This window comes from Galleria mellonella, unplaced genomic scaffold, assembly GCF_026898425.1.
Source record: "Galleria mellonella isolate WM207_F2 unplaced genomic scaffold, CSIRO_AGI_GalMel_v1 utg312, whole genome shotgun sequence".
Classification (NCBI taxonomy): Eukaryota; Metazoa; Arthropoda; class Insecta; order Lepidoptera; family Pyralidae; genus Galleria; species Galleria mellonella.
The window spans coordinates 7,498,354-7,521,421 of NW_026442074.1; the positions used below are offsets into that span (position 1 = coordinate 7,498,354).

Genomic DNA, 23,068 nt, shown 5'->3' on the forward strand with positions numbered 1-23,068 from the left:
GTAACCTCGCCTGCGCTAACGGGATACGCTGGCGGAGCACCAGTGAAGGGTGATAGATGAGAATGAAAACAGGCCAATTAGCCCATCATGATGAATTCATCAGGAATTAACCATGATAGTTTCCAGGGAGAACCGCGAGGAGGTCGACCTGGTTAGAATTAATAATATTAGAATATTCATTGGACCGAAAAGTATTTAATGATACAATTATCGTAACGATTTTGATGATCTCTTTTAACCGAGAGTCGTCTTAAGTATATAAAGTTGTAAGTGCCTATCATCATCATCACTACATAGTATAAAACAAAGTCGTTGTCGCTGTCTGTCCGTCCCTATGTATGCTTAAATCTTTAAAACTACTCAACGGATTTTGAAGCGGTTTTTAAATAGATAGAGTGATTTAAGAAGAAGGTTTATATGTATAATACATGCATAATATTGCAGAGAAACACTGATAAATTTAGAGGTTTCTAATGTGATGTCGAAAATGAAAACATTTTTTGCGCTTACATTGCAAACACTGGCTGAACCCTACGAGATAAACCAAAATAATATACTACAGTATTGTACACCTTAAAATGGTCAAGAAAAAAATCCGCGATGGTATATGTCTATCTCTTAAGGATATCCCACAATAACTATTTTTTATCCTTTACATTTTACGGGAAAAATTGGCTTATTTACGAGGTGATTTTAAGCAATATAGCATAAATTTTTATACCTTATACCTTAAATACATGTAAGTCTTAAGTACATATTGTCCATTTAATATGGATTAATATAACTCTTTACAGCGGGGGGAACGGGATTGTTAGTAATGGAGACTGAGAATCCCATTGCTAGCAATATACCCAACCAGGTCGACCTCCTCACGGTTTTCCCTGGAAACTATCATAGTTAATTTCTGATGAATTCATCATGATGGACTGGCCTGTTTTCATTCTCATCTATCACCCTTTACTGGTGCTCCGCAAGCGTATACCGTTAGCGCAGGCGGGGTTACCATACCATTTTCACCTATAAAAAAAAACCCTTTACAGCTTGTAATTTAAATGAATATTTCCGAAAATATTACAGATTTAAAATGCAAGGACATAGCGGTGCAGCGGTACCGGCGTGGCCGGCGTTCCACTTTATCATGTTTGTATTGTCTAATGACAAAAAGCAATAAACATTACTTATAAGGGCATTCTGTAGTAGTTAGGTATATTTAATATCAGCATTGCACCCGTGCAAAACCGGGGCGGGTCACTAGTATTATATAATTGCTATAGATACAGGTACATACGTGGAAGGAAGTACGTCGTTCACTTTGTCAAAATTGAAAAGTAATGTACTTTTATTAATTTGAATAACAGCTAAATAAATTTGTCTTTGAATAAATAACTTACGTGGTACTTACTAATAATGAAGTGACGACCCTGCATAGACATACAGTTTGTAACGACCTCCTCCTAGACAAGGCACATAATATCTATGTGTCTATATACTTATAATAGACTAATTCATTTTCCGCGGCTTTGCCTGCATATAAAATACCAAATGTGTAAAATATAACCTACGCATGTACCAAATTTCATTCAAATCCGTTCAGCCGTTTAGGCGTGATTTCGTAACTAACATACAAATTTTCATATACAAACTTTTACGTTTATAATATTAGTAGTTTTTAAATGTCAATTTAATATATATATATATATATATATATATATATATATATATATATATATATATATATATATATATATATATATATATATATATTAAAATTGAAAACATTCTTATATTCTTTTTAGTTTAAAAAAAATAAATAAGTATATAATTTACTCACTGTCTGCAACTGACTTTTTAATTAATAAATCAGTAGGTAATAACTTTTAAGAATTACGGGATTTCCATCATCAAAGAGATTCTACACATATTACCAAAAACAACTCAAATAGAAATCATATTTTGCAACATACTATGACCTCACTAGTACTAGGTTTATCAGAAAATGATAAGAAGTGGAGATATTATTCATTTCATCTTACTTATTATTCATAATATTTAAATATCCAAGATTCTAAAATATATTTGTACCTACCTACTTATAATCAATCAATATATTAATTTAAGTAAATGAAGTTTTTTTTTTCAGTGGGTGAAAATGTAATGGTAACCTCCGCCTGCGCTATCGATATACCAGTGAGAGATGATGATGATGATGAGGTAAAGATGAAAGCAGGTCAGTTAGCCCATCCTGACGAACTCTACAAGAATTAACCATGATAGTTTCCAGGAGAAACCTCGTAGAAATCGAGCTGATAAAGTACATGGCTAGTAATAGGGTAGTAAAACCCCATTACCACAGAATAGATATATTACAAAAATACCATTTCTCTCAGTCACTAAGGTCGATTTTGAGATTCCATTCCTTTAAACCAATCTCTAAAATGGAAATTTCAATCTGATATCGCATCAACATTTTTATGCTTAGGAATAATATAACCTAAATTTCTAATACATTTAATCAAAATTATTATAAACCTGGTTTATTGTATCAGCTCTTGACTGTCCACTGCTAAACATAGCCACCCCCATAAATAGGGTTTTGCCAGTAGTTGCCACACTTGGCATGCGGAATGGCAACCACAGTTTGGCTTTTGGTGATATTTTAAGAAAGACACTGCTGCCTATCCCTCTACCATAACCTCCCTTAATCGCCTCTTACGACACCCACAAACAAGGAAGGGGTGGTCTATTCTATGCCGGAACCTTTACGGCTATCTAGTTTATAAAGGTCAAATATCTATCAAATTAAAATATTAGGTTAAGAAAAAAGTTTAGTAAAATAGCAGCTCAGAATCGAGCACAATATGCGGAAGAAGGGATTGGAAATCCTTCAATCCAATCCAATTCCTTTTGAATTGGCAACTGAATCATTTCATCCTCTACTAGTGCCCCGACAAAGTAAACCGCATAGGAAAAGGCATACCATTCGATTTATCTACTCAAAAAAGTCAATATGTTATTAAAAATTTACGCACAGCTGTACTCCAAGTCAAGTACAGTACAATACTTACAAGTAAAATACATAGCGGTATTTTGTCAACTTTATAAGAAAGCATTATTATAAAAAAAAATAGATACCTACCTACGATAAATCTAGTTCTTAAAAAAACTTATTAGTTACTAAAGCGAAAAAATAAATTAGGCAAAATTTCAGGATATAATATTCTCTCCGCCGTGTGTGCGCTGGCATTGAATGGGCCACCCCTTCCTTTCCCGTGAGTATCGTAGGAGGCGGCTAAGTGAGGGCGAGGGATGGACAGCAACGTCTCTCTAAAAACATTTTTAGAAGCCTAACAGCAGTTGCCAACCCACCTACCAAGCGTGGAAACTACTTGCAAAACTCTTATGGGAAAGGCTTATATTCAGCAATGGACAGTTAATGGCTGAAATAATAATAATAAATTACATCAAATTAATTCTGTTTGACTTCTCACTTGTTAATTGGATTTTCCATATCTATAAGAAAAACCACTGACTCGTGTACACTGATCTGGAAAGTGTCATTTTTTTTTTATATCACGAAGGAGGCAAACAGTAAACAGTCACTGTAGCCTTTGGACATCTGCAATAATAAGGATGTCACGTGCACGTTGCAACCCTGAAGAAACCTTAATACACCTTTTCTTATAAACCTTATGGGTTTCTTCAAAGGTCTTCCTAAGAGACTATTCATACTGTAGTACCTACATATGTGTAGTCTCTTAGGAAGACCTTTTTTCGGCAGAAATGTCCAGGGACTCATACCAAATTAACCCTATTATGCCTGCCCAAATTATTTAGGTTTTAAATATTATTTAAGATTAACCCTGAATATACCCTTGTTGATACAAGTACTTTGATAGTCGCTTGACTGTCACTTAAAATATATTTTTGTTTTTTAAATTATTATCTAGATTCATAGCTGCACAGGTGGCAATAGCATACATTTCTGTTTGAAAAACAGTCGAGTATTTCCCTGTGCTTTGATTTAGTTCGTTTTCACTTGAAAAGATTTCATTTACCTGTTACCATTTGGAGCCATCCGTATACCAATATAGGTCATTCTAATTTAGAGATTGCAGGCCATGTTCCCACTCTTATCTCTGTGGTATAAAGTACATCTTTGAAGTTCTTCTTAAAGATGTATTTTGGTGTTATTTTGGCACACCTCATGTCCATATGCATGTCCAAGTCTTTATCGACCCAAATTTTGGTGTAATTTATAAGTGATGCCACTTAGACACACACAGATCTGTTCCATAATTCTATCTCCTGCAGACTATTAATCTTAATAATGTTTACAGTGGGGACTAAATTTTTCTCTATCACTGTACAAATCTATGGTTGGGACTTCCCAAAATTATTTACCACGGAGGTTATCACAGCCACGTTTTTGTATGTCTTAATAATTTTCATGATAATGACATCTGAATAGGCACATATATAGAATACTAAATAATACAACGTAATAAAGTCTTTGTTTTATATTGATTTTTTTTTATAGAAACTAGTCAAAGTGACAACACCCCTGATAGTAAACAGGTGATGTAGTCCAAAGGTGAGGGTCGCCATCAGAGCAATTTACGATGTGTTGGCGATCGTCATCTTGACAGCCTACAAATACATCCCTTCCAATTATAGGTAGAAGGATACAATGACCGAGAAGAGAATTTTAAAGTTAATTAATGACATATTTATGAAACATTTGTTATCGTCTCGATTACCTAAATAAAGGACGGCAATTCATCTATGCTCACATAAATAAAAAAAATTTTCATCTATAAACATTTGGTACAGTTGCCAAAGTAAACTTTATTCCTATTTATTAATGTTGAAAGAAACAGAATCCAAAGAAAATAGATATGATATCATTTAAATAAATTATAAAAAAAACTTTTAAGACTTTCACGATGCATAGTTAATGAGTTATGGTTAGAGACGAGAATAAATCTAAATGATCGCGTTAATTCCTATCTCTTAAAAACCGTAAATAAAAATTTGTCTAAATATATATAATTTTTTATTTCATAAATTACCTATATAATAATATTATTTAACTTCATTGGTATTACTTTGTTAATTTATCTAACGTGGTGGTGGTGGTGGTGGTGGTAGTGATAATGATTAAAAAAGTTACAATGTATAATAACAAAGGAATTTATTTACAATATTTACAATAATTCATAATATCATTATCACAAAGGAGGCCAATACAAAGTTGCTTCGTTATGCGCTGACTCTGGCAGCCATTTCAAATATTCATTCAATAAATCTGTAACAAATAAATTATTAATTACACTATTAACCTAAACCTATTCTATCTCAAGATAGCCTGCAGTTATTAAGTATATATAGTAAAATGAATTGAAATAAAAATATTTTTTTTTTATACAACTTAGAATGGTAAACAAGCTGACGACCCACCTGATGGAAAGTGGTAACCGTCGCCTATAGACATGAGTAGAACCATGGACATAACAGAGTATACTGTTTTGCCTATGATATCCCCCATGCGTTGCCATTCCTGAGAACTCAGGTGTTATTCCTCTGTACCCAGTAAATTCACGCCATATCCCACCCTTCAAACCGAAACACAGCCATGCAAACACAACTGCTTCACGATTGAAACACGAATGGGATAAAGGTACCCAAGCAATCGACATTTGTACAAAGTCTCCCTGTGGTAAATAGACTTGTATTTGTATATTTACTTTTTACTTTTCATTGTTTTTACCTACCCTAATGGGAGACAGGTGTGTCACATATGTATGTATATATGTATAGAGTCCAAGGGAGTTTGTTACCGCTTACTGTCGCGTTAATCGCTTAGTAATCGTCATAATATTTGACATGAAAATGGACGTAGGCTACGATCATATCATTACATCCCTGTTAATTAGACATAGATACTCTTTATTGTGTCCTCCAAAAGATTACAATAGTAAACTTATTATAAATGTAAACAATTACAAGAAATAATCACAATGAGAAAACAATGAGCGACCTTATTGCTAAAAGCGATCTCTTCCAAGCAACCTTTGGATGGAGAGGAGTAATTATAAACAGTTTGATCGGAGGCACAATTAAATTCTATTATTTCTTAATATAACATAGTTGCTGCCATAGATAAATAATTATATAAATGTTTCAATTATAATTTTTTTTTTATTTCTACATTGTATAACATTTCAATAGTATTACTCCGTACAGTATTAATTATACTGTACTTCTTGTTGAATTGACCTCACAATTCACTCAAAACATCATATAAGTATTTTTTTACGGAGACTATATTTATTAAAGTATTATAAATAAATATTTGAAATAAACGGTTTCGTCAAGTACTATAGATATATGTATATATAAGTTGTCCTTAAAATAATCTTACTTCCTCTTCAAAAAGGAAGGATCGTTGTACTTTTGATAACATTGGATTTAATGTCATTCTGAAGACATAAATTCCAAGTAGCAACAACATACAGTATAAGTCACACGAAATTTACTCAGCTGTTCAAACTATTTATCAATATATTCCTGAATCACTTAAATATATAATATTATAATGTGAAAAATATATATATATATTTCCAAATGAATGTAAAAAAGGTCATTGCTACTCTTTGTCTGGCTAATATGAATCTACAATATTGGATATTTGAGAGCCTGAGACAGTTATCTATTTATAAATATGATATCTTTTATACACCTTGAAATGTAAAGCACACAGCTCACCCAATCGAAATTGGAAATCGTCACCTATAGATATGAACAGTACCATAGACTTCACCGACTGTCTATGATCCTGTACTTATCTATGATATAGATGTGAATGGTTCCTAATGTTATTATAAGACATCAGAAATTATATTTTACGTGTGCCTATTTTCTAAGTAGGTATATAGACCTGCTTTTCTTGTATTATATATTCAATTTTTCACTGGGTATTATTTAGTTTATCTTTATCTGTACGGTTATTACCCTTATATATTCTACAGTTTTCTTTCAGCTTCTAAAAGGTTGACTGTAAGAGATCCCTTTATGAGAGATATATGCCTTTGTATATTAAATAATTTAATATATTCAATACGAATTATGTACAATAAAGATTTTACAATACAATACAATAGCTTCTTATTTCTAAGTTATGATTTTTACATAAAATTGAAAAGATTATCTATAATTTATCATTGTTTCAACCAATAACTATCTACTGCTGAACATAAGCCTTCCCCATAGGGGGAGGTTTACCAGTAATTGGCAGGCGGGTTGGCAACCGCAGTTAGGGTTTTAGTGATGTTTTAAGAGGGACTGCTGCCCTTCTCTCTACCTTTAAGTTCCCTTAGTCGCCTCTTACGACCCCCCCCCCCCCCACAGGAAAGGAAAGGAGTGGCCTATTCTATGCCGGGACCACGCGGCTGTATCTATGATCTATTCTAATATTATAAAGAGAAAATAATTTATTGTTGTTTGTAAAGGACAAAGTCAAAAACTACTTAACTGATTTTAAAAATTCTTTCTCCTATAAAACTCTATGTTTATCAGTGAGTAACGTAAGCCTATATGCCAATTTTTTAAATTCTATCTACCCGTACGAAGCCGGGCCGGATCACTAGTTTATTAATATATCGGTTACTTTATAGTTTACTTACAATTCGACTGCTCTTTCCAAATTTCTTGCAAAGCATCTCTAGTTCCTACCCTCTTCATTATTAAGGCTTTCAATAAAATTTCTGTTCTAGGCTGCAGCTTTGCCCAGCTTTTAACCATCGTGGACGGCGGAGAGAGTAAGGACGCTGTGTATTTACGTAGTTTCGGGAACACAACTCCTTCTAATAGGAAACGAGCGAACCATCTGTAAAAATAGACATGTTTTAATGCTGTATAGAGTACAGGTTTTCATAGTAGTATTTATACCTAACCCGAAAGAGAAAATAAATGAATTAAATGCGTTATTTTCAAAGCGAAAAAGTGTTGACGATTATTATATTTTAATTTCTTTATGTAATAGACTGCCAAGATTTTAGTTAAATATTTTGTTGAACACAATAATTTTAATACAATAAATGCAAAAGTTTTAAGCTATGGATGGATAGATGTTTGTTACTCTTTCACACATAAACTACTAAACGTATTTGAATTTAATTTGGTACATGGGTAGCTTATATCCTAATTTAGCAAATAGGATAGTTTATGTACTGACTCACGCGGGTAAAGCCGCGTAATAGAGCTAGTCTTAAATATGTAAATAGTCGTGAGTGTCAGCTCTCAGGAGAGTTTTCTAATAATAAAAATTTCAAAATCGTTACCAATATTGTAAATGTGAAATTATAATATTACTGTTTATTCAATTATGATTTTTTTTAAATTCCGCTACCGTATGTGTATGACGTCTGTTACTACCAGAAGTTCTGCAACCTCTATATGAGTCATCAATCTACGACTGCCATTTTGTTCACACATGTTGCGACACGTGTTTCACCTCTAAACAAGGCATTTTTAGATATATTATAATATTAGATCGATACTCAGAGCCTAATATATAGAGAGCCTAATAAGAGGAATAACACTTGAGTCCTCAGGAATGAACACAAATGGGGAGTATCATAGACAAAACAGTATACTCTGTTATGTCCATGGTACTGCTCATGTCTATAGGCGACGGCTATCACTTTCCATCAGGTGGGCCGTCAACTTGTTTGCTATTTTAAGTTGCATAAAAAAATTTGTTCAGTAAAATATTACAATATATCGGTAACAATTTTGAGATTGTTATTTTTTTACGGCATTGTACATAGTATATGTCATTCAACACCAATAACAGATCACTTTTTAATCCAGTCAGTCTATCCTTATAATGGCCGTCACACAGATATAGCCTCGAAACATAGCTAGTTAGATTACAAAATAAAAGTAAATTACTAAAGTCAAAAATATAAGCTTACCTGTATCTTTCTATTTTTTCCGGATAATCAATCTCAACGGTGGGCAACTCCCACCCGGATTTACCGAACGTTCCTTTAAAATGGCATTTTACACGTCCCGACTTCTCGTCATATCTCGGCTCTGGGTCGGATAAGGGTTCACCTGTAGTTGAAAATGTCGTATCTATACGTAGTTACAAAACAAGCATTCTAACCATTGATATCTAATTTTTAGTCACAAAGATATAAATTGTCATTCATAAAATATATTTTTTTTTTAATAAATTTTAAAGAACAGGTTCTGAAATGAACCCCGCTTTTTTATATGTTACGCAACATCCTTTTTTTATATATATTAGGCGGTGTTCAAGTATTACATAACACAATTTTGGGTCTTGTAAAACGTTAAGATATATTACAGTAGCGGCAGGAGGTTCAAACAATTCGTTACATAACATTGCTTTTTATTTAAATAAAAAACTGGGGAATTAAAATCTCCCAAATTGGCAACCGTTTTTTATTTGATTTACGGGGAATTTGTTGTTGTGACTTTTAGGTAAAACTGGTCATTTGGGTGTTACGTAACGTTTTAAGAGGGGGAGGGAGTACAGAAAAGTGTTACAGCGCGTTACAAGGGGAAGAGGGAAGATAAAAATCTTCAAAACTTGCTTTGCGTAATACTTAAACGTCTTCTTAGTTTATTGTAAGTCGCGTTTTGGTTGCATACTAATTTTGTCAAGGTAGAACTTTAGTTTTTTTTTTTTTATTTGTAATGGAGCTAACTACCTAAAAATAATTATGAAAAAAATTGCACTTTCTGTAAAGAGACTGAATTTGTAACTACAGTATTTAAAAAAAAAAAGTACTTACCCAAATTGCACAACTGTGGCACGTAGACCGGCAGCCACTCAGGCTCTATGGCCGTCACATTCCTCATGACCATCTTCCGTCGCTCCTCAGCACCGGTCTCGTACAACTCTTGATACACCACCCATTCTGGTATTGTCTTGCGGAGAATAGACTCCGAATGTAGGTGCACCGGTTCTTCTAACTCGCCGCAGTGGTACGCGTATTTAAATTTACGTTTGTCTTCGCCTGTAAAAATTATAAAGTATAAACTATATTAGGCATTCCTAGTTCTTATATATTAGTATTCTATCTTATATATTGTATCTTATATCTTATGTATCTTATATATTAGCCTTTGAAAAGTGGTGCTGGAGAAGGATGGAGAAAATTAGCTAGAGGGATCGAATTAGCAATGAGAAGTTCCTACTTAGGGTTAAGGAAAAAAGACAAATTATTAGAACTATTGAGGACAGAAGGGAAAAATGTTGGGACACTTGATACGACACGACGAACTTATGAACATTATAATAGAAGGTAAGATAGAAGGAAGGAGGGGAAGAGGGAGACCGAGACATAGTTACATCAAGCAGATCAAGGAAGGAGTTGGTGTCGTGTCGAATCAAGAGGTGAAGAGACTCGCTGAAAATCGTAGTGAGTGGCAAGAGCTCCACCAACAAGAGCGCAGCTCTTAAATAGGATAGATAGATAGTTCTTGTATATTTGTATGATTAAGAAGAATTTGATATTATCAACAGATTTTACTAATAAATTACTTTATTCTTATGTGCACTATTTAGTTTTACTTGGTAATATAAATAGTAGATTTTGTATTAGTTTCATCATCATATCAGCTATTGTCTGTCGAATGCTGAACATAGGCCTCCCCCATTTTAGGGCAATTTTGCCCGTAGTTGTCACGCTTGGCAAGCGGGTTGATAACCACAGTTAGACTTTTGGTGATGTTTTAAGATTGACGAAGTTGATACTTCGAAATATAATAATTATATTAGTGTTATTCCTCTGTACTCTGTAAATTCACTGTCATATCTTACCCTTCAAACCGAAACACAGCCATGCAAACAAGTACTTCATAGTAGAGACACGAATGGGACAGAGGTGCCCAAGCAAACGACTTTTATACAAAGACTCCCTCTGATAAAAATAAACACTTATAAAAATGTACCTTATTCTAGCAAATAATTCTAATTCTACATCATGAATTCCTTCACTCACCTTCCTTGACCTCGTCCAGTCCAATTTTCCTGCCAACTTGATCACCCAGTCCACTAAGCACCAATTGCCGTAACAGTCTGGCTTGATTATCGTTCGGAGGTTTCATCTCAGGATCTATTGTTACGTCCACCCCTGCGACGCTGAGATTAATCTCTGATGTCAATTGTTTGCGCAGCTTTCGGATTTCCTTGATAGCCTGGAAGTGTTAGTAAAAGATTTTTTTAATTGTACCCTTCTAATGCAATGTAACGTAAGTTATGTATCTTATACATTGTAAACACCTAAAATTGTTTGTAATAAAATATTTTAATAGTAATATACTAATGCAATTCAAAATATAAAAAAAAAATCAAACAATATAATGATTATTTTTCAAATGTTCAATTAAAATTTCATGCATATAATGTCACGTAAATCAGAGCACATGACATATAAAAGGAAAACTGTACCTAATTTATAAAAAATGTTATGAAAAAAATTAAAAGAGGCAGAGAGAGAAAAAGATAGGGATAGACTGTGTAAAAGAAACTATGGCGTAAAGAAATACTGAGATAAAAACAAACAGAGATGAAGAAAAACAGCCGAGATAAGAGCAGAAACACGAATATCAATAGTTAATAATAGCAAATGTTTATTCTTACTATATTACTAATATAATAAAATTGTAACTAGACGATGTCTGTAGTACATAGGAGATATTTAAGAAAAATCTATATTAGGGGTCTTAATAAGAACAATGAAAACCAAAACAATAATTTTTATAAACTATGTATGCTTGTCTGTCTGTATGTCAGTTCGGGACTTACGCAAAAACTACCGCACCAAATTAGATGCAGTTTTCGCTGTTATATTCCTGACCTATCTAAAATCTAATATAAGAAAAGATCTAATATTAAAAAGGAGAATGTTTTATCTTAATACCCCATCTACATGTTGTTCAATTCATTGATGTCTCCTTTTCTGAAATCCACGGATTTTTATACCACAAAGGTGGCAAACAAGCATACAGTCCGTCTGATGGTAAACGATCACTGTAAACTATGAATGCCTGCAACTCTAGAGGTGTCACATGTCACGGATACATAGTAGCAGGCACCGAGCTGATTCCATTAACAGTAACAATACATATATGTAGGGGTATAAGGGATTGTTAGTAATAGGGATTAGTAACCCTATTGCTAGCAATATACCCTGTCAGGTCGACCTCCCCGTGGTTCCTCCTGGAAACCATCAGGATTGATTTATCGTTATATTCGTCATGGTAGGCTAACTGACCTGCTTCATCCTCACCAATCATCCCTCACTGGTGCCCCGCCAGTGCATATCGATAGGCGAGGTTACCATTCCATTACCATCCATTAAAAAAATACATATATGTGTTTAATGTGAGAACATTCATCAAAAGTCCTATATCAGTTTTCATGCTCACACCTTTTCTCTAATTCCATATTTAGCGCAGAACAATTCCTCCTCGCCTTTGACGTATGCATACTCCGCGGCGCCAACAGCTCGAAGCAGTACTCCGGGATCACCCAACAAGAGCGTATGACCAGTTGCGGGCCAGCTGTCCGGTTTTCCACTCATTACCTGAATATTGATATAATTGTAAAGATAATAAAGTATTTTATTATTATTTATCTATTTTATGCTCACCAATTATTTTTTTTTTTTTAATACAAAATGCTACAACAACCTTTTATCTAAGTTTTGACCACCGACAGCAGAGAGAGGTCCCAAACTAACGATGGTTGGAGAGTTAAGAACATCCTAATATTATTATAATTATTCAACGACGCTATGGTAGTGATAGGGCTCAGTCAAGACAATAAAGGTAACTATCTCAGACTCGAGCCAATATAGAGAATGTTGGCTCGAGTCTGGGGATAGTTAGATTGATACCCTTTTTGATTCACTCCAAAAGATTACAGTAGTAAATTTGTCAAAAACCAAAAAATACCAGAAAAGATCACACTGACAGTCTTGACTTGTTCTCCCGGAACTTCGATGAATTACTTATATTTCTCATGATACAAAGTATCCTAGCTCACGAATTAGACAAACAGTGTGACTTGAAGATAATTAAAATGCAAAAGTATAACTTTTATAAGTATATATATATAATTTTTTTATGCAACTTACAATGGCATACAAGCTAACGGCCCACCTGATGGAAAGTGGTAACCGTCGCCTATGGGCATGAGCAGTACCACGGACATAACAGAGTATACTTCACCCATGATACTCCCCACACATTACCATTCCTGAGAACTCAGGTGTTATTCTTCTGTACCCTGTAAATTCATTGCCATATCCCACCCTTCAAACAGAAACACAACCATACAAACATAACTGCTTCATGGTACAAACATGAATGGGACAGATGGTCCCCAAGAAAACGACTTTTGTACAAAGTCTCCCGTCTGGTAAATATATAAACAAAAACACTAAATACTAATTAAGCATCAAAAATCATAATCAATCAGTCATTATCATCATTTCATCAATCATTCATCACAAATCATCAATCATAATATAAAAAATTTTAGTAGTACTTATAAACAATAATTGACATATTTACCTCAGGTACTGTAAGAGCTGATACCAGGGCAATAGTATAAGATAAGAGATTCTGTTGATGACTGAGTGCTAGCATTTTTCCATATCGAGGCAACAAGGGGAATGCCGATACAGCTTTACCTAACGGCGTCACCTTTAACATCTGCAAATTGAAAGCAATAATTATTTTTATTTCGAATGCGTAGGAACTTCATAGTAAATAGAATGTGAAACCACACTGTACGTAACCATTTTAGGTTATAGCATGTGAAGATAAATTCCCTGTCGATAACGAGCGATGCGATGATAAAAGGTCGCTGTGGGCATCATTCCAATCAATTCCTCAAAACACAATCCTTTGTAAAAGCGGTAGCACATACAAAGAGTGGCGTTTATTATTAAATTCGAACGCGTTTGATCAATTTCACCTAATTTTAAGTGATAACATGGAGTAAGATGAAGCTCGTAATCTCAAATAATAATTATTCACTTTAACCTCTAAAAAACAATAAACACAGAAATTAAATTGGTCGTACTTACATCATCATCATCCACTTTCTTCTTCTTTACTTCGGGTTTTTCCAAGATACCGAGTGTTTCAAGACGCTTTTCCGCTAGCCTGAGTTGCATTCTATCCGGTGCAGTCGGGAATGGAAAATTCACCACCTAAAAAATATTAGTCTCTTTAAATAATTACTCACTAAATGATTTTTTATTGAAATTGTAGTGTACTCAAGATACTCTCATGACAGACCACAGTCGTCTAGGGCTAGAAATAGCTTCTAGAATTTAGAAACTAACTTACATTTTTATTCCTAAGCTTGTGCACTTCGCCAGGCACCCAATACAATTTTGTCCTAAATATTCATATCGTTATACGGTCTCGACACAGAATAGGGCATCCCTTCCCGTGGGTGCTATAAGAGACGACTAAAAGAACTTAATGGTCGAGGGATGGGCAGCAACGTCCCTCTTAAAACATCACCAAAAGCTAACTGTGGTCGCCAATCCGCCTGCCAAACGTGGCAATTATTGACAAAACTTCCTTTATAGGGAAGGCCTATGTTGAGCAGTGGACAATTAACGGTTGATATAACAATACTAAATCCATATTTATCTAGTTTATGTTCATACATACATTAAATTAAAACTTGCCACTCACCTTATCTATGCCCATGCACTTCATGGCAAGTACGAGATCGTCGACTGGGCGGCGGCATAAGTCGGGCGGATGGTGTGGCGGACAATCGTGCTGGAATACAGCGCTGCTGTACAGCCGGTACGCGTGCCCCGCGCCCACTCGTCCCGCGCGTCCCGCCCGCTGCCCCGCGCTCGCCTGCGATGTCCACACTATACGCCATGCGCTCGCGCCGGTCACGTGGTCATACACGCTGTATACATATATTTTCATACTTCTAACTTTATTTATAACAGAAGTCCCATACAAATTTCATCCCCTATTTCACCTCTTTAGAGGAGAATTCTTCAAAAGCCAATGAACTTATTAATTTTTGTTTTAAACAAGAGCCAAATTTTAAAATTTCACGTGACTATCTTCTAAACTGGCAAAATTCCATATAAATTTTCAATCCCGTTTTCTCCCATAAAGATAAAATTTTCAAAATCATCTCTTATTTTTTAAACGATCACTGTAGCCTATGGACGCCTGCAACGTTAGTTGTTTATTGTTCGGTACAATAATATGCATACAAAAATACAATCTGACAAAAACGTATCTTTATGGCTATATTATCTCTATAAAGACTTCGTACTTTGATATTATATAAAAAGTGTTTAGTTTACTAACCGCATTTTCTTTTTCCCACTGTCGACAACGTATTTTATAGCGGGTATAGTGAGGGATGTTTCAGCGACGTCGGTACTAACTACGCATAGCCTCGCTCCAACTGGAGGTGGTGCAAACACTTTGGCTTGCTTAGAGGAACTGAGCATAGAGTATAGAGGAAGAACCCATAGAGGCTGTCTGCAAGACTTTATTGTTGGTGTGAGTGTGTCTTCTTCTGCATCTGTAAACATATATACATTTAAAAATATTGTTAAATTATGAAAATAATATTAATTAATTAATTAATTAATTATATAATATTGCGTGACAACTACTGGAAAAACTCCCCTTATGCCTTAGGCTTTTGTTCAGCAGTAATATACCTAAATCTTACTACCTGACCATCTTAGAACATTTTTAAAATTATCTTTGATAAATTTGTATAAAAAAATAATTACTTTTAATTTACAGGTGGACTAGAAATACACAGGGGACTCCAATGCTGCAGGAAGTCAGTAGATATAAGAATTATTTTCAACAATGGGTAATTAAAGGCTTAAATCATGACGAAAATATATCTTACCAGAGTCACTCAAGTGTCCTTCACTCTCATCATCATTGTCGACGAGATCTGCTTGTCCATCGTCATCTGGCATGTCATAGTCATCCAAGTTAATCTTTGGTAACGTTTTGATTTTCTGCTTAGCTTTTCTTCTTGCTTTCTTGGCGCGTTTCATTTCCTTCTCCACCTTAACATAGAATTTTGGAAATTCTAGATTAGAATAAAATTTATTTCCACCTGTATTAATTAGGGCTCCAATGCTAAAACCGTTGAAAAACAAAATCCCTATTCATACTCATCCTTTTATAGTACTATAAGCTCAATCTTCGACCTTATGGTTACTTTGCAACAGGTAAGTAAATATTATACCAATTATGAGATTTTTCAGTAATAACAAATATATATATTGAAAGTCATAAAAAAATTACCCCTTAGCAATCTGTGATGAGTGACTTTCCAATTAGAAAGCTAAAATCAATAGTTTAATTTGACAATTTTTTAAATAAATGTTAAAAATAGATTTAGACTATGTTGTTTATACTATTATTGCAAAAAGAGAGAAAATATTATTTGGATAAACTCAAAAACTACTGATTTTAAAATTTTTTTTACTTGAAGAAAGCTACATCGTTCGCGAGTAATATATGCTGTATTATTTTTGAAAATTCTACATACCCAAGCAAAGTGCCTTATAAATTTTCACATATAAATAATGATAAATAAAGTATAGCTTCGCCTTTTAGGATAACTTTTTAAAATGTCTAAGCGAATTAACGAATAAAGTCAATGATCGTACCTCATCATCATCAGAGTCGATATCATCAGGTTCCGAGTCCAGGGCAGCATCAGCTTCGTTAATCGGCTTCGTCTTTGTTATCAGCTTCGAATAGTCCACATCTTTGCGGTAAGGAAAGGATGCCTTCAATTTACGTACGAGATATTTCACCTAAAATTATACAAAGCTTTTTTATTTGATGTTAACAAATATAAACTACAAGCAAACGCAAAAGTGAAACGATGCAGATATCACCAAAGGTTTAATCTATACTAAAATTATAAAGATTTGCGTGTTCCTTTTAATGGATAAAATCAAAACTACTCTACCGATTTTAAAAATTATTACACCTATAATAATAATAATAATAACTTTATTGTAGCTAAAAATCAGGTGCACAATTTATTATACAGTGATTACTACACTAGGCTCGCAGGCCTGTATCGTAGTAGTCAGTGAGTGGCTAATTAAGTTAGTTCATATTTATTGCCATTTACAGTCCGGTTCTTGTACAATTTTATCATTTAGGTATTCGAAAATTAAAATACATTTGAAATGATGGAAAAGATACATAGGAAGTTATATTATCAGCGAGTAACATAGGTTATATATTATTTTGGAAAATTTTATATTCCAGATCGTTAGTTTATAATAATTATGTAGTATTCTATTTATACATACAGAGGAGATAGATTGATAGATAGATACTCTTTATTATTTCCTCCATAAAATAGAATAGTCAACTTATAATAAATACAAACAATTTTGGAGGAGTTAGAAGTCTCTGGAGCTAGTGTGTATGCATAAAATGAATTAAAAAAGTGAATGAAACAATACATAGTTTATAACGTTGGACGCTTCTAACATTCGGTTCTCTCTGCCTACTCTATAAGGAACTTGACGTGAAGATAAATATAATATCAATATTAAATAAAAAAGATTATAATATTAAAAATAGGTAGGAGTGGCACATTCCATGCCGTGTGATCCCGACATAAAATGGGCCGCCCTTTTCTTTCCCGTGGGTGTCCTACGGGACGACTAAAGGAATGGAATAGCTGAGGGATAGGCAGCTGCGACACTCTTAAAACATCATCAAAGGCTAACTACGGTTGACAACTCGCCTGTCAAGCGGGGCCAATATTGGCGAAACCCCCCTTTATGGGGGCGGTCTATGTAACAGTAGACAGATAACGGCTGTATGATAATGATGACGATATAAAATAACAATTATCGATGCATACCTCTTGCTGACCTGTCACAAATATAAGAATCCCTCCTTCAGGCAGTCTTGTGTGTATTTTGACAGTCTTTCTGAATGCTTCTTTCAAATAGTCACTGTAAGTGTGCTTGTTGAAATGTATTGTTACGGGATACTGTCTTGAATCTATCTATATACAAAGATGTTACAATTTTAATAAAACTGAAATTATATTATAAATGACAACGATTTTAAGGATGGGTAGAAAGATGGATGTTTATTACTCTTTCACGCAAAATCTACTGAACAGATTTGAATTCAATTTGGTACACAGATAGGTTACATTCTAACCTAGTAGATAGGATATATTTATATAATTTACGCTAGTAAAGCCTCGAAATAAAGTTCTAATATTAATATATTTTAAAATTTTATTAATTTTGATAGTTGATAGCAATATTGATTTTATATTAACGTGATTATTGCCTATGTCAGTAATTAAGTCTAATCTAACGAAACCCCATCAAGTCATTTAAATATGTTGACAAACTAAAAAGACAATGCTTCCATATTACATTTTGCATTACTAAAACCAGATTCGAAATTTAAAAAACAAAGAGATTTGGCATTTTTTTAATATTATGAAGCTAATGAGATTAAGGTAGTTTAAGGTTTCTACAGATAGAAAAATTTGGAATTTAGACAGGACATTTTAGCCAGTGCATATATAATATAAATACATACTTTAATCACAGGAGGTGGTTCTTTAAACAACCTGGTATTCTCAGTAAAGTCTTCTATTCTCAATGTGGCAGACATAATGATCAATCTGAGTGGATTCCCGCGCTTTCTTCTTAACGGTACTATTCTGGACAGCAAACCAAGTAATATATCGGTGTAAACACTTCTCTCGTGGGCCTCATCGATAATCACTACTGAGTATTTACTCAGTAGAAAATCTGATTGAATTTCTTTTAAAAGGACACCTGAAATTTTTATTAATAAATTTCAATAAACAAGCTGAGTCCTACACCGCAACAGTCTAAAAAAAAAAACTTTTGTCTCTTTACATTGTGTCATTATCATGCGTTATAAAAAAAATAAACCTCACCAAAAAATTGAGGAGTTTAATACACTTTTTTTATGTAAACCACATAACGCTTACAAAATACAAATTTATTGTTATAAAAATATAATCTGTAATGCAATTTGTAAATTATGTATTGTAAAATCTTTAAACTAAATTTTAAAGATTTTACAATGCATAATTTAAAGTCATGTTGGAACTCGCAGTTCTTACATAAGAATCAAAATCAGTTACTTTGACAGAATAGGCTTTATTATACCTAATTTAGAATAAAATATTTATATGCAACCTACATGCAGTTGCGATATCTATTTAATAGATGTCTAATATAACTCTTTCCATTCCATTTTGTATACTGACCATCAGTCATAAACTTGATTTTGGTGTCCTTAGTAACATTTCCTTCAAACCGCATTAGATAGGAAACTTCCTTGCTACTAAGCGCCAGCTCGTGGCCGACACGTGCCGCCATGGCGACCGTGGCAACCCGTCGAGGTTCAGTCACTGCTATCATTTTGTGTTCAGCATAGCCCGCTTCGTAAAGGAATTGGGGAAGCTGTGTTGTTTTACCGCTGCCTGTAAAAAAAAGCCAATGAAGAATTGAAATAAGCAGACAAAATTATAAGAAGACAATATACAATAACAAGAATAAGAATAGATGACACATTGGTATGCACCTAAGACATAAGAAATACAGAAGAAAAAAGAAAATATTTTTTATTATAGCACATGTAACCATATAATCCTTAATATAAGGAATGTACATATTAATAAGAAATATTTAAATTTAGTTTTCTAAAAATTAAAAAAAATGTATAATATAAAGAATAAACTTGTATAATATATAGCTCTATAAATAATATATGTCTTTATATATAGGTTATGTGGGACCAGAAACATGTGAACAATGGAAGTGCATTGTGGAGAGAGATTATGCAACAGACATCTTAACAATATAACATGTAAATGTCATACAAAGACATATTTTCTTAATTTTAGAGTTGTTGTGTTGTTTTTTTTTTTTTTTTTAAATATTGATACACCTATTCTTTATTAAGTGGATCTTGGTAACCATCAGTGTTATGTATGAACATAATGAATAATTTGATAAGTCGATTTATGTGGGGTTCCTATATAATTCTTTTGGCAATTGAAATAGTTTTACTTCCAATCTCAACCAAGTTGTATCTTTAAGTTATAAAGTAATATTTATTTTGACCTTCTAGTTTTCACTTACCAGTTTCACCAGCCACTATCAAGAACTCATTCTCATTCACCAACTCCATAATTCTTTGTTCTTCTCCCAAAATTGGTAGCTTCAATCTCGCCACTTGCACTTTTGGATCTCTCTTCACTTCTATATGAACTGTTTTATGTTCAAGCAGTGGCTTTTTCTCTTTCTCTTTATTCTCAATAGTATTAAGTTCATGTTTTTTTACTTTTTTAGATATACTTTTTTCTTTCCCTTTTATATTATCTTTAGTAGTTGTAATATCTTTCCTTATATCTTTTACAACATTTTGAACTTTATTTTCATCATTTACTATGTCATTTTTCACTAATACAATTTCTTCATTTCTATTTTGTAGAACAACTGGTTCATCATCATCTGATTCTGAACTAATTTCTTCACTGGATGATTGTTCAAGTCCAACAACATTTGGATCATATTTACTCTTCTTTGTTTTACCAGCATTGTCCATTTTTAAGAGTCTTAGTCGTTTTTTAGCTCCTGTACAATTAAATAAGAAATAGAATAATTTCATCAGAAGAATTATAAATAATACTAATAGGATTAAGTATGCAAGAAGCACATAACTTCTTTTTCCTTAAGAGTTTAATACACTTTTTTTTATATAATAATTAAGAATTGTATGGATAGAGACCACTCCATATTCACTTTTTTATACCTACCTCTTAAAAAAAAAGCATTAAGAAATAAAAAAAATACAATTTGATAGAAACAGACTTGAGGGGCTTACAACAAAATACAACCTGCGATACTGCTAAACTTCTTGTTTACTGCTATTTCTGTTTTCTCCACAGGTGCTTCTAATTGTAACTTTGACAACTGCCTGAGGCCAATTGTTTGCACAGCAGATATAGCTGTCATTTGTTTCACTTCATCTGGTGATGCTTGTACTTGCGACAGTGACTCTAAGAGAGCTGCTCGCTAAAACAGAGAAATTCATTTTTACACATAACATTTAATGGTAAAGCAAAGTAAAATATAAAATAATGAGTATAATACAAGTGCATTAAATATATATAAGCTTCTGTCCGCAATATCCTGTGTTGGTTTTGGTAATAGGTAACCACTTCGAAATTGCATATCAAAATAAAACATACACATTTTCAGATAAAACTTCAGAAACACAACTGTTAAAACCACTTTCAATTTGGTACAGTAGTTTTTGCATGGTGGCGAAACAAACATACAGACAGACATAAACACAAAATATAAATGTTTTGGCTTGTATTGCTTTTATTATTAAAACCCCTAATGTATTTTCTGTAAATATCCCTCATATAAAGCATCATCTAGTTACAATTATATTATATGTATATACTGGGTTAACATAACATTCTTTAGTCACAAAAGTCTCACCCAAAATTTTCTTTTACTATGCTATAAAAAGATACAACTTTATAAATTTATCTAAAATACTTACATTTTCTTTTTTCTTTTTCTTATCAACAATTTTTTCGAGTTGTTTTCGTTGAGCTTTTGAAAGGAATTTTGTTTTTTCCTTTTTTTCTTGCACAATCTTAGTCTGCCTTTTCTTGGATGGCAAGACCAATAAATTACTGGCATCAGATGTACCATATTCATTATTAGCAAAATCAATTTTTATCTAAAAAATTAATTCACATAATACAATATTATACATATGTACATTTATAATATTTGCTACTACATTATACATTTATAGGATTTATAGTGTTGATAACGACATCCACAAAAGATATGGCATCAATTATAGTCTCTCTTTTGTCAATATACTTTTTATTTCCTTTTGAACATAAGCAAAGACAAATGGCTACAAATTACTTTAATTTTTTCATACTAAACATCCACTCCGACTATGCATACATCTCTATAAACTGACACTGGTTTCAATATGTCTAATTTAGTCACTCTTTATGTTACTAAAGAGAACAGTGGTTTGAAAAAGAACCTGCATCACACAGTGCCCAGTTTTTTATACAACTTAGAATGGCAAACAAGCTGACGGCCCGTCTGATGGAAAGTGGTAACCGTCGCCTATAGATATGAGCAGTACCATGGACATATCAGAGTATACTGTTTCGCCCATGATACCCCCCATTCGTTGCCATTCCTGAGGACTTAGGTGTTATTCCTCTGTACCCTGTAAATTCACGCCATATCCCATCCTTCAAACCGAAACACAGCCATGTAAACACAACTGCTTAACAGTAGAAACATGAATGGGACAAAGGTACCCAAGCAAACAATATATTGTCTCTATTCAGTTAACTGTAGGGTGGTGTATTTGTTGACGTTACTATATAAATTATTATATTAAATATATAAATTGTATTGAAATAAAAAGTTTACAAATGATTTTTTAGCTGAAACATTTACAGGTTTGATAAACTATTTGAAATATTACTTTAAGCAAGATTTTGGTTAAATTTATGATATATTTAATTATAAACATCCAAGGATTAAGTCTATTACACCGAAATATGTCCTATAAATTAATTATGGTCAGTGGATACCATCAGGTATATATTACCTCGTTGGTTTCTGTGTTGTCAATATTCGTTTTAACAACTTTTCTCGCCTTTGCATTATGTCTTGATTTACCCATTATGGTATGAATTTATTAATATATTCTTTCGATAATATCCAAATTAAAAACTTAGACAACGAAAGGATTAACAATAATTTATAATCATGTGCTTTTGTTATGACATTTTTTTTTTATAACTGGCTGACGCCATTATGTTTTAAAATATAATTTAACAACCCTAGATACAAGCTTTTTATAAGTATATTTTATAAGTTGATATGCAGTGTCGTTACTTTATTTATATTTT

The 23,068-nt window shown here is 33.1% G+C and overlaps 1 protein-coding gene across 1 annotated transcript; it reads right to left on the minus strand.

The window, feature by feature from the left end:
- Positions 1 to 5,174: 5,174 nt before the first annotated feature.
- LOC113522224 (probable ATP-dependent RNA helicase kurz) lies at positions 5,175 to 22,971 on the minus strand. Its single transcript, XM_052896000.1, has 19 exons — positions 22,765 to 22,971; positions 21,676 to 21,858; positions 20,999 to 21,176; positions 20,241 to 20,735; positions 19,364 to 19,579; positions 18,661 to 18,902; positions 17,960 to 18,106; positions 16,737 to 16,886; positions 15,962 to 16,127; positions 15,400 to 15,619; positions 14,755 to 14,983; positions 14,133 to 14,258; positions 13,615 to 13,755; positions 12,468 to 12,623; positions 11,037 to 11,232; positions 9,825 to 10,049; positions 8,976 to 9,117; positions 7,683 to 7,885; positions 5,175 to 5,305 (listed from the first exon to the last, which is right to left on the minus strand). Exons 1-19 carry the CDS (start codon positions 22,837 to 22,839, stop codon positions 5,229 to 5,231), a joined length of 3,567 nt encoding a protein of 1,188 aa, XP_052751960.1. The 5' UTR covers positions 22,840 to 22,971; the 3' UTR covers positions 5,175 to 5,228.
- Positions 22,972 to 23,068: the final 97 nt, after the last annotated feature.

Excerpts from the sequence above, each read along its gene's own strand:
- LOC113522224 (XM_052896000.1), bottom strand. The coding sequence starts at position 22,839 with ATGGGTAAATCAAGACATAATGCAAAGGCGAGAAAAGTTGTTAAAACG. Across the intron at positions 14,984-15,399 it reads AGTGGGAAAAAGAAAATGCG|CGTGTATGACCACGTGACCG; the intron begins GTTAGTAAACTA and ends ATATGTATACAG. Across the intron at positions 7,886-8,975 it reads GAAAAAATAGAAAGATACAG|ATGGTTCGCTCGTTTCCTAT; the intron begins GTAAGCTTATAT and ends CTATTTTTACAG.